Source organism: Mus caroli, unplaced genomic scaffold (genome assembly GCF_978045245.1).
Source record: "Mus caroli unplaced genomic scaffold, Mus_caroli_1 scaffold_3, whole genome shotgun sequence".
Lineage (NCBI taxonomy): Eukaryota > Metazoa > Chordata > Mammalia > Rodentia > Muridae > Mus > Mus caroli.
This window is the reverse complement of record NW_028227258.1, coordinates 65952782-65969047: the sequence shown is the minus strand read 5'-3', so window position 1 is coordinate 65969047 and position 16266 is coordinate 65952782. Positions and strand designations below refer to the sequence as shown.

Genomic DNA, 16266 nt, shown 5'->3' with positions numbered 1-16266 from the left:
TTCCCTAGGCACAGACTTAAATCTCTCATCACAGTTTATTAAAGGCCACAGGTCTGAATTTACTGAGAGTGAAAACACAGGTTTTGACAGCAGTTCTCAGGATCACAGGCAGCTGACTACTAAGAAGGGGTTGGCTTTTCAAGATTTTGCAAGCTGGCTCCTGGGCTCCCGGCAGACAGGCTGGCTGTGGCTGCTGGTTAAGCCTTCCATCCACCTCCCCTCAAAGACTGCTAAGACAACTAAACTGGGAAGGATCCCAGTAGTTTTGATTACAGAGAAGGAAAATGAGATCCACATATTTTACAGCTAAAGCAGAATTAAAACTCAGAGCCTTACACTTCCAATGCCACACAGCCTTCTTTTTGGACAGCCGAAATGCAAGCCACCCCCACACCCCGTTCTGGGGTTCCCACCCTTAAATCCCAGCTTGAAGGCAGTGTCCAGAAGTGGGCAGCGCACTGAAAAGTGAGGATCCAGTGGAGCTGGCCCTCAGGATGAGATGAGACATAGCTCCACCATGCAGACCGCTCATGATCTTTGCCAGATCCTAGGCCCTCTGCTCAGCTTTGTGTTAGGTGCCTTTCGAGCCATGCAGATCCCGGTCCAGCCTACAGGGATAAGGGAATGGAAACGTGAATGGGAGGAGCTAGAAAACTGAGTGCTTGCATCACGTCCCATCCTTTGCTCCTAACATGCTCCTCACTGGATTCTATCTCTTCCTTGCAGGCTTTACCTCTTCCTAGTACAGAAGGCATGTAAGAACCTGAGTATGACACAGACTTTCCGTGTTGGGGTTATTCTTTGGTGCCCCCCACCTCAGTGTCTCTTTCGTGACATTTTCTTTTTTTAATATAGTTTTTTTCTTTTCTTTTTTTTCTTTTCTTTTTGTTTTTTGTTTTTTTGTTGTTGTTTTGTTTTCGAGACAGGGTTTCTCTGTGTAGCCCTGGCTGTTCTGGAACTCATTCTGTAGACCAGGCTGGCCTCGAACTCAGAAATTCACCTGCCTCTGCCCCCCAAGTGCTGGGATCAAAGGCGTGTGCCACCACTGCCCAGCTTCCGTGACATTTTCATCTGTCCTTTAAGTTCTATTTACATTTACTTATGACTGTGCACACATGCGCCCGTGCCATGGACTTATTCCACCATGGGGGTTCTGGAGACTGAATCCCTTTAATGATTCATTGCAATGGTGCACCTTTCATGTGACAAATAATATAGTGTCCTTCATTTCTTCTCTAGGCGTCTGCAGTTTTCCCACTGACACAATTAAAGGCAGGGCTCATGTAGAGACATGATTGGCTTTAGACATCCCATCCCAAACCAGCTTCCCTAAGTGCAGGACTCACTGTCTGACAACTTCAGGTATGTGCACTTGCTCTAGCGAGATGAGCTGGGCCAGCTCTCCGAGGCTGTTCAGAAAGCGGATCTTTCGTGTGAACTTGGAACTGAAGAGAGAGAATAAACCAGTCTTACTTTGTATTAGATCCTGGAGGATCTCACATAGGGAACCGGAACAAGCCGAATGGCACAGCTAAAAGAGGGCTGGGTAAGACCTCAACAACCTCGGTAGTGGAAACAGCCGAAGGGATGTCCTTATGCCTTTAACCAGTACCTGATGAAGGGCCGAAGCAGTGTCAGGAAGGCCTTCACATACCACGTAGCATGGACGACCACCAGGGCTCGAAGGTTTTTCCGAAGCCTGAGGAAGAGTCCAGTACAATCCTAAATTCCCTGTTCACTTTTTTTCAGGAGGAGCAGGTGGGTTATCTTCCATGCTGCAGGTGCCTTGGTGTATCTTTTTCCAAATTTCTCTGGCAGCTATGCCTAATCACCATGCCTTGAGCCCTCCCCAATTTATTTAGCCGTCTATACTCCACGTTTAGGGAATGCTCCTTTAAGAGTACCTCAGTCTTTGCAATCCGTTTCCCTCCAGCCCACATAAATTCCTTTTGCAAACATCTGTCTCCATCTCTTCCACTATGTAGCCCAGGTTAATAAAACTCCAAGAAGCAGCTAGGTGTGATGGTGCGCAAGAGGATCAGGGGTGTAAGGCTAACTGGGGCTACACTCCAATTCTGAAGTCAGCCTAGACCACATGAGCCCCTATATAAAACAGAATGGACCCCTCCCCCAAACAAGAAACAACAATGCTCTTAAGAGGGAAAAAATATTGGCAAAGAGGAAAAACACAGGAAGGAAACTAAGCAAGGGTGAGATGGGACAAGCCAAGCAGGGTGATGACCTGTAACCTAAGCAGTGGGGAGCCAGAGGGGCAGGAAGACCAGGAGTGCAAGGCTATGTCTGGCTACATAGTTTAAGGCCTGCCTGGACTACATGATGAGAAAACAAAGGAGGGAGAAGGCACAGGAGTGGGAATGATTTCTGTGTCAGGGGTGAGGGAAGAGAGAGCAGTGGAGATATGGAAAGCAAGTGGTAAGACTTGGAGAAGAAGGAGCGGCTCCACGCGCCGGGCAACATGCCATGTGGATTCACGAGGAAACTAAACAGGAAAGCTGTGAGCTAGTGTAAGCCATACAGCGGAGAGGTCCCTGACCGTAGAGAATACAACAGGAGACACGGAGACACATAAAAGAAGGCACTGGGCACGACGACTCAGGTCAGTGATCCCAGCACGTAAGAGGCTGAGGCTTGAGGACAACATGGACTATACAGCAAGTCCGTCTCAGAAAAGAAAAGGAAAAGAAAACCCCATAAAGGATCCAACTGGAAGAAGAGAATGGAAGCGGTGCTAGAGAGTTGTGGCCCTCTTGTCCTTGGGTCTCACCTCCTGTCCAAGGTACGGTAACACTGCCGGATCCAGCTCAGAGGGGGCACTTGGGCCCTGCTGGTGCCTCCACTCAAGTGAACAAGCAGATAGTTTTCAGCTACCAGCAGCTCCAAAGTTCCCACCATATACCTGGGGACAACATTGTAGGAAAGGTGGATGCTGCTGTTTCCCCAAACTCAGGAACACGAATAGAGAGAGCCTCCAGTCAGGGATGGGTTTTGGGCACGGGTCTTTTCTGTTAGGCTGGAGGTTTTGCAACAAAAGCCAAGATGGCGTGGACCTCTTTCTCTTCTATGCTTGGAAAAGCCCATGAAGATAGCCCTCACAAAACAGCAGACTAAGACAACTTATAGTTCCTGATTCCAAAGTGACTATCAGACCTAAGAACACCTACAGGGCCCTAAAGTCCGCTAATATGGCAATACCCATATCTTACCAGCACTTCAATGCTTCTTCTCCCTTCCCTATCCCAGCCCAGGTGGGCAACTGCCCCGACTCTGTCCTGTGAGGCCAGGGAACCCATCCAGGAGCAATCGATTCTTTTTTTGTTTTTTTGTTTTTGGGTTTTGTTTGTTTGTTTGTTTGTTTGATTGTTTTTCGAGACAGGGTTTCTCTATATAACCCTGGCTATCCTGGAACTCACTTTGTAGACCAGGCTGGCCTCGAACTCAGAAATCCACCTGCCTCTGCCTCCCAGGTGCTGGAATTAAAAGCATGCACCACCACCGCTCGGCCGCTTTTATACTTTCAATCTGACTCAATTTGCTTTATTGCATTGGTGGAGACGCCTTTTATTTTCTACTTTTCCCCCGACTTTGTCCCTTCCACAAGCCCTTTCAGGTTTCACCTCACCTGAATAAGTGTTCCATGATGTAGGTGTAGTTGGGGGTGCTGCTTCGGGGTAGATAGCAGGAAGCAAAGAGGATGACAGCATTGAGGCCATCACCATGGTAACCTGAGGACCAATATAAGGAAAATAGACTCAATTACAGATCTGTAAATAGACAGTACTTCTGTTTAGGGTGAAGGATAATGAGGTCTTTGGAAGTCAAAGAATGGATGTTACACAACCCAATAACTGAACCTCCAGCTAAGGCACATTAGCCGCACTGGCAGTGTTGGTGATGCTTTTATTTTGCATATGGCTGTTTGGCTTGCATGTATATATTTGTATTGTGGGGATCAGAAGTTGTGAGACTCCCCTAGAACTAGGAGTCATGAGTCCCCTGGAACTGGGAGTCAATCCTGAGCTGTCATGTGGGTCCTGAGAGAGCAACAACTGGTGTCCCCTGCTGAGCCATCTCCCATCTCCCAGTGACTGTCCCTGTCAGTCACTGTAGCTGTTGTTTTAATGGATCATTGTACACGTGCACAGGTGAGTCTACGTGGGGGGTCAGAGGACAACTTCGGTGGAGTTCATTCTCTCCTCAAACCTCCCCATGGGTTCTGGGGTTCACACTCAGGTTGCCAGCACACATGGCAAGCACCTTAACTCACTGGCACCCAGCCAAACAGCGCCATGGTTTCTGCCCTTGTACTGCCTTTGCCACTACCTCCATGAGATAAGACTTTCTTATAGGGCTCAATGATGGTCATGTCCACTCGCTGCTCTCGTTGTCCTGTTCGAAACACTCTCCAGCGATGACCGTCTTCTCCAGCCACATCGCACACGCATCCCCGGCCCAGTCTTTCTGCTGCCTCACTGGCCCCCAGGCCCTCTGCCCGGGGCAAGTCATCTAAAACACACAGGAGGGAAGAATGAATGAGGCAGAGTTCTTATAATCTCCTGGATCAATACAGTTTACTCCTCCAGTCTTTGGTTTGTTTGCTTGGGTTTTTGATAGAAGGTCTCACTGTGTGGCTCAGGCTGGCTTCCAACTCCTGACTCTTCTGCCTCAGCCTTCTGAGTGCTAGTACACCTGTTTTAACCTCCCATGTTTCAATGTTTTCACTGGCTCTCAGTTTGTGCAATTCATTCAACAACTTGTGTCTCTTTTGCCTCTTCTTAACTTTCTCTTTCACTAGACTATGCCCCTAGGATTCTCTGTCTGTCTCTGTCTCTCTCCTTTTCCCCTTCACCACAATTCCTCCCTCCTTCGCTTCCCATACCTGGTGTGTGTGTGTGTGTGTGTGTGTGTGTGTTGTTTTGGAGACAAGTATCTATTTAGCCTTGGCCATCTTGGAACTCAGTATGTAGGACCAAGGGTGGCCTGGAACTCACAGAGATCTGCCTGTCTGCCTCCTGAGTGCTGGGATTAAAGATGTGGGCTCTGGCTTTTTAAAACATGGGTCGTGGGATGTAACTCAGGTCCTCATGCTTGTATGGCTAGCAGTTTGCCAACTGAGATGTCAGCCCAACTTGTTTTCAGTCTACTGTCATTAAATGTGACCAGACATCCCATGATTAAAACCTTTGTATTATTCCTCATTGTCTAGCCTACAAAAATCTATAATCCTTAGCATAGCAACAAGGGCCACCATGATATGAACGTTGCCAGTTTAACCCAGTCAGTCACTGTAGCTGTTGTCTCATGTATCATTGTGCATGTGCACAGATGGGGGCTAGAGGATATCTTTGGTGGAGTCAATTCTATCTTTTGATATTCTTCCTCTGCCTCCCAGCTCTTCATCTACAGTCAGGCTTTGTGCTTTGAATTCCCCTGTGTTCCATGCTATTGCCTGAATTGCTACATCTATCTGGAACACCCCCACTCTAACCCTGAGAAACATGACTCTTAGCATTCAGGCCTGGACTCAGAATCTTCTCGAATTCCCTAACATCCACCTGGAGAGCCTGACTTTCAGCTGCAATTATTTATGGGTACTTAGGTCCTACTAAACAGTGTTTCCTACAGTTAGGGCACCTTGTGTCTGTATTTGTTTGTTTAGTTTGTTTGGGAGACAAGGCCTCACATTGTAGCTCCTTTTGTAGCCTAGACTGTTCTCCAACTCTTGGCAATCTTCCCGCCTCGGCCTTAGCTCTGCATCAGAGGCGTGCAGCCACCCCCACCAGCTTCTGGCCCTTATTACCTCAGGCTTTCAGGCTGGCTTCTGGCTGCAGTCCCAGCACTTGGGAGGCCAAGACAAGGAGGATCTTGAGTTTGAGACCAGCCTAGGTTACGAGAGATACCCTGTCCCAAACACAATAGTAGTAACAATTCAGTCCTAGGTCGGGGCAGCGTGGAACAGGCATTTACTTATTTTCTTTTATTTTCTTTCTTTCTTTCTTTCTTTCTTTCTTTCTTTCTTTCTTTCTTTCTTTCTTTCTTCCTTCCTTCCTTCCCCTTCTTTCTCTTTTTCTTTCTTTCACTTCAATGTTTTTATCTTTTGTTTGTTTGCTTTATTTATTTATTTGGTTGGTTGGGTTTTTGTTGTTGTTGTTGTTGTTGTTTTGAGACAGGGTTTCTCTATATAGCCCTGGCTGTCCTGGAACTCACTCTGTAGACTAGGCTGGCCTCAAACTCAGAAATTCGCCTGCCTCTGCCTCCCGAGTGCTGGGATAAAAGGCGTGTGCCACCACGCCCGGCCATGCTTTTTTAATTTTTGAGACAAGGTCTCACTATGTAGAACCAGGCTGGCTCATACTCACAGAGATCTACTTGGCTCTGCCTCCCAAATGCTGGGATTAAAGGCTTGAACCAGCACATGCAGCCTTGATCATCTTTATTATTATATTATTATTATTGTTGTTGTTATTATTATTACTATGTGTATGTGTGTGTTTCTTGAATGTATGTCTGAGTACCACATGTGTGCCTACTACTGTGGATGCCAAAAGAAGGTGTTAGATCTTCTGGCCCTGGAGTCACAGATGGTTCTGAGCCACTATGTGGAATGGAACCCCTGTCATCTGGAAAAGCAGTTAGTGCTCTTAACTGATAAGCCACCTCTCCTGCCCTTCCACCTTTTTCTTAATAAATGTCTCCTCCTAGCCCTTGGCTGGTCTCCTATCGACTCTGGAAGCTGCTCCTTTCTTCTTTGAGGAAATCTATGTTGCCTGTCTGGCCTCTCAGCTTCGACCTCATCTTCTCTTCTCTTCTCTCTTCTCTTCTCTTCTCTTCTCTTCTCTTCTCTTCTCTTCTCTTCTCTTTTTTCTTTCTCTTCCTCTCTTTTCTTTCTTTCTTTCAGATTCATTTATCATTTAAGTTGTATGAATGATTTGTTCGCATGTATGTATGTATGTATGTATGTGTACCACATGCATGCCTGGTGCCCTTGAAGGGCATCAGATCCCCTGGGACTGCAGCTAGACAGCTGCCATATGGGTGCTGGTTCCTAAATTCAGATCCTCTGGAAGAGCAGCCCTGCTCTTAACCACTGAGCCAACACTGCTGCCTGCCTGATTAGCTTAATTAACATCCCACCCCATCCATCCTCCTCGAGCTGCATTTTCTACCAGCTCTACCAGCCCCACCCTTGGCTTGGCTCCCACCTTCCCATTCAAACTCATGTCCGCTGTCCAGTTGCTCAGAGTCTGATGGTGTCTCCAACTCATCCACCTCCAGGTCCAAGCTGCCGGCAGAAGAGGAAGACACAGAGCGGGTGGGAGAGGCTCCATTTTCTCCTGTTCCCTCAGTCAGACTCAACTGCCATTCTGGGGCAGAAAGACGCTTCCGCATAGGGCGCTGGCCACACAAGGCCAGACTGCTGGGGGTGCCTGTGATTGGAAGATAGGAGAAAGAAAATACACAGATGGAAAAACGTGTTGAGTGGATGGTGATTTGAGATCCCTGTGTGGAACGGAGGCATACGCCTGTAATCCCAAGACTGCAAAGGAAGACAGACAAGAGCGTCAGAGTTCAAGGCCATCTTGACTACAGATTGAGTTATAGAGCAGCCTGGGCTAAGTGAGTCTGCATCAGAAGAAACACACAAACGCACAAGGCCTCCTATAGACAGAAGCCTTGATGCCAGGGTTGGTGGCTCACATCTGCAATTACAGCATTTAGGAGGCAGAGGCAGGAGGATAGCTGCAACTTTTGTCCTCTTGCTTGTTTTTGTGTGTATGGGTATTTCTTATACGTCTGCCTGTCTGTGTACCACACGTTGTGCTCTTGGAGCCTAGAAGGGGGTGTCAGATCCCCTGGGACTGGAGTTAAGTTTGGTTGTAAGCTACCATGTGAGTGCTGGGACTCAAACCAAGGTCCTCTGTAAGAACGGCCAACACGGGGGCTGGTGAGATGGCTCAGTGGGTAAGAGCACCCGACTGCTCTTCCGAAGGTCCAGAGTTCAAATCCAACCACATGGTGGCTCACAACCATCCGTAGCGAGATCTGGCGCCTTCTTCTGGAGTGTCTCAAGACAGCTACAGTGTACTTACATATAATAAATAAATAAATCTTTAAAAAAAAAAAAAAAAAAGAACGGCCAACACTTCTCAACTGCTGATAAATGCAAGTTTGAGGTCAACTCAGGCCACAGGAGTTCGAGACCAGCCTGGGCTAGAAAGTTGAGTCAGTCTCAAAGAAACCCAATTATACCACAGTGGCTCTCACCTTTAATCCCAGCACCCATGAGGCAGAGGAGGAGATCTCTGTGGATTCAAAGTCAGCCTAGTCTACAAATGAGTTCCAGGCCAGCCAGGGCTACATAGAAAAACACTGTTCCAAACAAATAAACAAATAAACGAATAAAACCCACTGAGCACCAAGAATAAAAAAATTAAAATTTAAAGGCGATAATAGCTGTGCATTTTGAGAAAGGGATGTGACCTAGGGCAAATGGAAAGGGAGAAAGTGGGGTACAAAGAGACAGAATACACAGCGACACCCTCGCCTTAACAACAGCACCAGAAGTCAACTCAAACCCCAGGTCTAGTTTCCACCTTCCTTTCCCTACCTGCCTGTGAGCCTCTCTGAGAGTCTTCAGGGTCTCCAGGTGAGACAGGCTCCTCAGGAAGCAATCTAGAGGGGAGGGAATGAACAGGGCTTTAGACACAGACCCCCAGCCAGCTGCCTTGTCATCCTTCCCTCTCCACCATGCTTCTTTCTCTTCTTGCCCCAATTTCCCATAAATTTGTTTGGTTTTAGGTCTGTGGGTGCATTTTGTCTACATGTTGATATGTGCACCACACATGTGCCTGGTGCTCTTGGAGCCCAGAAGAAGGTGTTGGATCCCCTGGGACTGGAGCAAAGGATGACAGGTACCATGTAGTCTCCGAGACTCAAACCTGGGGGCGAGCAGCTCTCACCTAGGAAACTCTTCATCTTGCCACTCCTCTCTTAGCTCCAGCTCTCCAAGTTTCATGGTTGCTCCTGGTTGTGAGGCTCCTGCCTTCTCCTCAGCCCTGAGAGTCCATGGCCCAGAAGAAGAGACCATGAATCAACCTAGACAGTATCCTAAGGCAGCCAGACATCAGGTGGAAGCCACTGGTGTGAAGAACATGGCAAGGAGGCCCCATCTATGTGTACAGGCGTTTTCCCTTCCCACTTGGCAGAGCAGGTCATCTGCTGCTCAGCTTAGCAGAGGGGATGGCCTAGCAAGCTAATCCACTTGATGGTAGTGGCTTCACCTACAGTGTAGGAGTGAAAAGCGTCCCACATCCCGACTGGCTGAAACCCAGACAGACCTGCCCAGTTAACCCTGGGCAAAGCAGTAGCAGATGGCACCTTGTCAGCCCAGTCTTTCCTCTGCTGTGCTTGGAAACTATGGGACAGATACAAGGACGGAGGGAAAAAAGGTGAGATTCACTGGGAAGCAGAACCAGGATGTACATTTGGTTCTGGGCCAGGTTTCCTAATGGCTATTGTATAGGATGGGAGTTATAGGAGAGAGGGGAGAGAGCAGAGAGGGGGAGGGGGAGGGAGAATGGATCTATTACACATAAGATAAAAACTTTTCTTTAAACTGTGGAGTTGGTTCCATACTGTATTCGTTTCCTGTCCCAAAACCACTCAGTCCCTTCTCTGCTAACTTCTCTCCATGTTCTTCTTTGAGGAAGCCAGGAAGGCCTGGCTGGCAGGGAACACCCTCTCTGGCTCCAGTCAGGCCAAGGTCTCACTTACCCTCCTTCTAACGTCTCTCTTCCTGTTTCTTGCCTGGTCCCCATCTTCTCAGGTCGTCCTGTGTTCTGTGGGACTTGAGGAGGATAGGAGGCTGTGGCCCCAGCCCCCAAACTCTTTACTTTCTTGTCAGCTGCAGCTCTTGCTCTAAGGAGGCAGGAGGTGTGGAAGGGAGGTAACCTCATCTTCAAACAGGTTTTGCCACCTCCCCTCCCAAGGAGCAGGTTTGCCCCAAAGCCCAGCCTCTTGTGTGGGGGCGGGCTTTCAGGTGAAGAGTGAGTGAGAGCTCTGGTCTCCATTCCAGATTCTTTATAACCTGGGAGCCCTTTGTTTTGCCCGTTAAGGAGTGAGGGGGAGGTGTGTGTGTGTGTGTGTGTGTGTGTGTGTGCATTCCTGTAGAAGCCTGAAGCTGGCATTGGATATCTTCCTCCATCTGCTGAGGCAGGGTCCTCTCAATTGAACCCAGAGCTCACTGATTCTACTAGCTTTAGCTCGCCAGACTAATTCTAGGGATTCCCCTGACCAGAGAGTGCTGGGCTTGCCCAGCCTTTGTGTGTCCTGGAAATTCAAAGTTGGGTCCTCTTGTTTGGATGAGTGTCTTATGCACCTAGCCAGCTCCCCAACCTTCTATTTTTCTAAGTGTCTTATGCTTTAGAACAGTCTGATGTGGAATTGGTGGTCACGACCTTTCTGCCTCAGGTCCTACCGGGAGCTAGGTTTTACTTATTTTTATTTATTTATTTTATTTTATTGTATTTTTTTGGTTTTTTCAAGACAGGGTTTCTCTGTATAGCCCTGGCTGTCCTGGAACTCACTTTGTAGACCAGGCTGGCCACGAACTCAGAAATCCACCTGCCTCTGCCTCCCAAGTGCTGGGATTAAAGGCATGTGCCACCACGCCCGGCTTTTACTTATTTTTAGAATACTATTTATTATGTGTGTATGAGTACGTATGTGCACCCACACATGTGCAAGGACGTCAGGGAGGGTGTTCTTCCCTCTATCACTTTGCGGGATCCTGGATCTTGCACTGCTTAGACTGGAAGCCCACCAGCTATCTTCCTGTTGGCTCTGCTTGGAGGCTCGAGTATAGGCTTCTGTAGAGTTGCATCCTGTTACCTGAGTGCTGGGATCTAAACTCGTTTTCATGATTGAGGAGAACACAGTTTTAACTGCTGACCCACCACCTCTCTAGCCCTTGGAGCTTAAAACAATTTTTAAAAAAAATTTATGCGCATAGGTGTATTGCCTACATATCTATCTGTGCACCAGGTGTGTGACTGGTGCCCTTGGAGGATAGAAAGTTTCAGATTTCCTGGGACTGGAGTTAACTGGGAGCTGTGAACCCTGTGGGTGTTGGGAAATAACCTTGGGACCTCTGGAAGAGCAGCCAGTGCTCTTAACCACTGAGCCATCTCCCCAGCCCTTAACATTTTTATAAATTGTTTTGAGTGTGTGGCACCTTGTGAGAACTGGTACTGTCCTTTTACCATGTAGGTGCAAGGAATCAACTTCAGATGGTCATCTTAGCCCTGCCTGCCTTTGCCCATACCATCTCACGGCCCTAGCTCCTACCTTTTAAAAGTAGGTCCTGGTGAGGGCCTGTAATCTCAGCTTCTCAGGAGGCTGAGGTAGGAATGCAAGTTCAAAGCCAGCCTGGGCAACTTAGCGAGACCCTGTCTCCAAATAGAAAGTTAAAAACAGCTGGGGGGGGTGGGGGGGTGGCGCACGCCTTTAGTCCCAGCACTTGGGAAGCAGAGGCAGGTGGATTTCTGAGTTCGAGGCCATCCTGGTCTACAGAGTGAGTTCCAGGACAGCCAGGGCTATACAGAGAAACCCTGTCTTGAAAAACAAACAAACAAAAAAAAAAACAGCTGGGGGTCGGGGGTGGGTCAATGCCTTTAATCCCAGCACTCAGAAGGCAGAGGCAGGTGGATCTCTGAGTTCAAGGTCAGCCTGGTCTATACATCAAGTTCCAGGACAGCCAGGACTATGCAGAGAAACCGTGTCTCAAAACAAAGTAAAAAATGTGCTAGAGATGAAAAACACTCAATGGTAGAACACCATGTATAAGGCCCTGGGTACCATCCCCAGAACCACACATACATACGGGCAAAACTAAGGAACTATTTTGGTTAAGTCCATCTTGGACCTACTTTTCTAGCATAAGGAAAACAGAGGAAACAAGCCAGGTTTGTCACATCTGCAATTCCAGCATGGGGAGGCTTCTGCTGGAGGACTGCTATGCATCAGAGGCTAGCCTCAGCTACAGGATAAGCTAGGGCAGCTTGGGAGATTGCCTCAAAAAAAGAAACAAAACCATCTGAGACAACTAACTTGCTCTGTGAACCAGGCTGGCCTCGAAATTACAGGGATCTGCCTGCCTCTGTCCCCAGAGTGCTGGGATTAAAGGTGTGCACCACCATTGCCCAGCTACAACTGAGGTGTTTGTTTGTTTGTTTGGCTAGTTGGTTTTTGTTGTTGTTGTTTTCGAGACAGGGTTTCTCTGTGTAGCCTGGCTGTCCTGGAACTCACTCTGTAGAACAGGCTGCCCTTGAACACAGAAATCCACCTGCCTCTGCCTCCCAAGTGCTGGGATTAAAGGTGTGTGCCACCACCGCCCAGCCTACAAGGAAGGGAAGCTCTGGAAACAGGAGTCAAGGAAAGGTTGAAGATAAACAGGAATATCTCATAGCTGGGTCATTAAAGCACAGGTGGGAGATGGGGAGATGAGTTTGTGGGAGACCCGGAGATGGGGGGAGGCCTAGAGATGAATCTGTGTGAGACCGGGAGATGAATTTGTGTGAGATGGGGAGATAAATCTGTGGGAGGTGCAGCTATTACCAGAGGGAAGGCCTGATTATACTTTTAAAAAGAAACAAGACCTCAAACAGAAAGAAAGTATTTAATATGAAACAAAAATGCAAAACAAAGTACCAAAGTCACAGAACACAATCCCTTTGGTTCAGTGATCGCACCAATATTTCACGTTCCCATTGGCTACAGACGTCATACACTAAAGTGAAGTCAGACTGCCCCAAACCACCACACACCCTACTGTTCAGCGATATTGTTTGCAACTTATATAGGGTAAAAACAGGGGAAACAGCTTGATTGGAAAAAAGGGGAATGGGAGGTGGGGGAGGCGAGGGGAGACTACACATGCGGAACAAGTTACTGGGAGAGAGCTCGCTGCTGGGTCACCATTACAACCCTGTACATGCTACATGAGGCTAAGTTCCTTGGTACAATCACACATAGACACGAAACAATCCAGTGACCCAGAGCGCGAACGCTCCCAGGGAGGACAAAAGGAAAGTAAAGGCTGGGAGGAAGGAAGGGCACATCTTTCCCTAACCTCAGTTACAGGTGGGGAAATGGGACCCGGGACAGCGGCTGTCTCACCAGAAGACTCTCCACGCATTCTTCAACTTGAGCAAAGCCAGAAAAAGACTGACAAGACCTTGCCAGACCCACTAAGACGGGGGATATCCAGGGCTCAGTCAGGTTTTGCCCTCTTGGCAAAAATGCCTCTGAGGTCCCATGGCCACCCCAGGTGCCAGGAGAAGGCAAGGACCTCAGTCCTCAGGTCCCCTTCAGGCTTCCCATCATTCTGAGACAGAAGGAGCCAAAGATATAGGAAGTCAAGACAAGAGACCAGCCAGGTATAATGCAGTGCTTGACAATCTCAGCACTCAGGAGAGTTAGGAATTCAGGACTAGCCTCAGATACATACAGAGCTCAAGGCCAGCCTGGGCTACATGAGGCTCTGTCTCAAAAATAACTTTAAAAAAATTGAAAAGGTCAATTCATGGAGAGGAGCGGTGAACTGGTTTCATGGCAGACGCTGCCTCTGTTCACAGTCCTTCTGAAGACACTGAGACAGGGCCTACATTCCTTTAGTCCTGCTCTGCCAGGACAGTGGTCCTATCACACTGTACCCACCAAAGACAGGAAAATCAGTGCAGATTAAATAATAAAATTAAATAAACCTTGTCTGACTGGTAGAGCCAGGAGAGGAGAGGCAGAGAGCTGTCCCTACAGCAGCCGCTCTCTTTCTCCTCTCAAGGTTATGAGAACAGTGCACCCGATCCTGAAGCCACTGACGTAGTTGCTGAAGTGGTCAAACATCTCAAAACATGCATTTGAGGCAGGCCAGTCACCTCCTCCACACTTCCCCACCCTGCTTCCAGTGGTCACTTATTTGATGGGCAGGCTCTGGCAGACTGGGAGAGTGAGATCTGACTGCACTTCTCAAAGACAGCTTCAGCGGAGAACTTGGGCAGCCCCTGATCCAGAGGGCACTCATCCACCAAGCTGTTCATGGGCGTGGGTGGCAGTGGCGGGTCTTCCTCATCTTGACTCAGCCCAGAAATCAGGGAGTTACTTGCCTTGTCCAATTCCTTGTCCACCTGCTCCCTAGACATACCCACAGCTACCTCAGACTGCCCTGAAGCCATCTTCGCTGAGTCAAGATATTCGGAGAGGGCTTCCTGGAGCACAGGCAGCAGCTTCTTCCGAGAGACCTGGGTGTTGCCTTGGCGATAGGCCTGGAGGTTAGGAGAGGTGCTTGGGAAAGGTGTCAGCTTCAGGGGTGGGGAGGTGGACCGTTCCAGGACGCCACAGATCTGTAGAAGACAAGAACAGGAGATGATGGTCAAGTGACACACCACAGAGCTGAGCTTTCTTTAACAGGAATGAAAAGTGTTTTGTTTGTTTGCTTGTTTGTGGAGCCTGGGTCTCACAGTGTAGCCCTGGATGGCTGGAACCCACAGAGACTCACCCCCTCTGCCCTCTAACTGCTGAGACTCCCCGTGTATTACCATAGCTGCTTTGTGAGGGGCTTGGGATCAAGCATTTGGAAGCCCTCTGCCAGGTTTACATGCCGAGACCAACTCCCGACCTTCTTCTCTTTTTTCTTTTCTTTTCTTTTCTTTTTTTTTAAACAAAGGGTCTTACATTTACTACAACCCTAGAACTTACTAGGGAGCTCAGGCTGGCCTTGAGTACACTGTAATCCCCCTGCCTCCGCTTTCCAAGCACTGATATGACAAGTGTAAGGCATGCTACGTGGCTGGAATATTTAGATGCCATATTTTGTTTCATTAACAAAGCAGCCGAAGTGCACAGAAGTTTTCTTGAGTGAAACCACGTGGAAGATGGCAGGCGCTGAGACAGACCAGGGGTGCACGTGTGCCCCCATGCTCATGGCCGTCAGTGAGGACAGGACTAGCAGCCATGCAGAGATCAGAGGACTAAGGCCAAACAAACCGAACAGGAGGGCAGGGGTGGGCCAAGCGTGCTGCCAACTTAGGTGTTTACAGACACCTCGTTATGGTGGTACAGCCACTACACGCACGCACAGGTGGCTAGGGTGACTGAGGCTTACACAGATTAGCTCACAGGTTTGGTTTTGATTCAGGGTTTCTCTGCGTAGCCCAGGCTGTCCTGGAATCTATTCTGTAGACCAGGCTGGCCTCCAACTCAAAAGATCTGCTTGCCTTCACCTCCCAAGTACTGGGATTAAAGATGTGTACAGCATGACCAGCATATTAGGTTGCAGTTTATACAAAATGAAGCTGACATTTGAACCCAGGACTGTTACCAAGAGTAGCGTTCTAGCTGAGCAGTGGTGGCACATGCTGTTAATCCCAGCACTTGGGAGGCAGAGGCAGACAGATTTCTTTCTGAGTTTGAGGCCAGCCTGGTCTACAGAGTGAGTTTCAAGACAGCCAGGGCTACACAGAGAAACCCTGTCTCAAAAGAACAACAACAAAAAAAAAAAAAAAAAAAAAAAAAGAGTAGCGTTCTCTAAATGTATTATATACCAGTAACAGAAGGAAGAGAAGAAGTGGCAGAACAGACGGAAAAGGATCCTATCTCCCAGCGCAGAGGACATAGGCAGTTACAGTCGTCAGAGTGTTGGAGTGGGGACTAGGTTCGGGAGCGGGAAGGGTTCTTTCCTATAGCTGAAGTGCCTTCCTCTCAGTAGCATGGTTAGTAAAAGCCACATGTTCTCAACATGGACCCTGCCACAAAACGCACTTCATGCAAATGACCACAGCAAACTGTGCAATAGTGACGCTTCCATCACTACTTTTTGCTGATGACCAGAACAGACTGTAGTGACTCAAATTCTCTGGCTTAGTTCAAGGGACAAGCAGGTAGGGACCAGAGGCAGAAAAACATGTCTAGCAGATTATAAAACCTGTTCTTTCCTAGTACCAGCTACTCCTGCAGCCAGGGGAGGGAGAGGAAGCAGCAGCAACGAGGAGACAGACCTTGCCTGAGTTCAAAGGACGTCTGGCTGGACTATCCTGAGCATCTCCCCAGCACAGACAACTCAGAGTCTTAAGTCATCTGAATCAGTAACCAATGAGAAAACAGAAAGGAAGGCCAGGGAGGGTGCCGGCCCCGCACAGAGCCCTTCTCTGGACTGACCCCAGTGTGCTGCACAGTTGAAAAGGTTCCTACTGT

General features: G+C 48.4%; 2 protein-coding genes across 4 annotated transcripts in view; both read right to left on the bottom strand.

Moving 5' to 3' along the window:
* Positions 1-21: 21 nt before the first annotated feature.
* Positions 22-9984, bottom strand: Bnipl (BCL2 interacting protein like). Its single transcript, XM_021158848.2, has 10 exons — positions 9793-9984; positions 8979-9074; positions 8627-8691; positions 7221-7445; positions 4342-4524; positions 3641-3743; positions 2786-2917; positions 1613-1699; positions 1347-1445; positions 22-608 (listed from the first exon to the last, which is right to left on the bottom strand). Exons 1-10 carry the CDS (start codon positions 9972-9974, stop codon positions 572-574), a joined length of 1209 nt encoding a protein of 402 aa, XP_021014507.1. The 5' UTR covers positions 9975-9984; the 3' UTR covers positions 22-571.
* Positions 9985-12675: 2691 nt separating this feature from the next.
* The window catches only part of Prune1 (prune exopolyphosphatase 1), a 31083-nt gene continuing 27492 nt past the window's right edge, over positions 12676-16266 (bottom strand). For all 3 annotated transcript variants that reach the window (XM_029475336.2, XM_085835669.1, XM_021158031.3), the window contains one exon: positions 12676-14417. In XM_029475336.2, coding sequence (XP_029331196.1) covers positions 13986-14417 — 432 coding nt within the window. In that variant the 3' untranslated portion in view covers positions 12676-13985. The remainder of the gene's footprint in view (positions 14418-16266) is intronic.

What these genes read in the sequence shown, in the direction of transcription:
- Bnipl (XM_021158848.2), bottom strand. Translation starts at nt 9,974, where the DNA reads ATGAGGTTACCTCCCTTCCACACCTCCTGCCTCCTTAGAGCAAGAGCT. An exon ending in AGAGAGACGTTAGAAGGAGG is followed by an intron (nt 9,075 to 9,792) that starts GTAAGTGAGACC and finishes ATGGACTCTCAG; the next exon opens with GGCTGAGGAGAAGGCAGGAG. An exon ending in ATACCTGAAGTTGTCAGACA is followed by an intron (nt 609 to 1,346) that starts GTGAGTCCTGCA and finishes TTATCCCTGTAG; the next exon opens with GCTGGACCGGGATCTGCATG.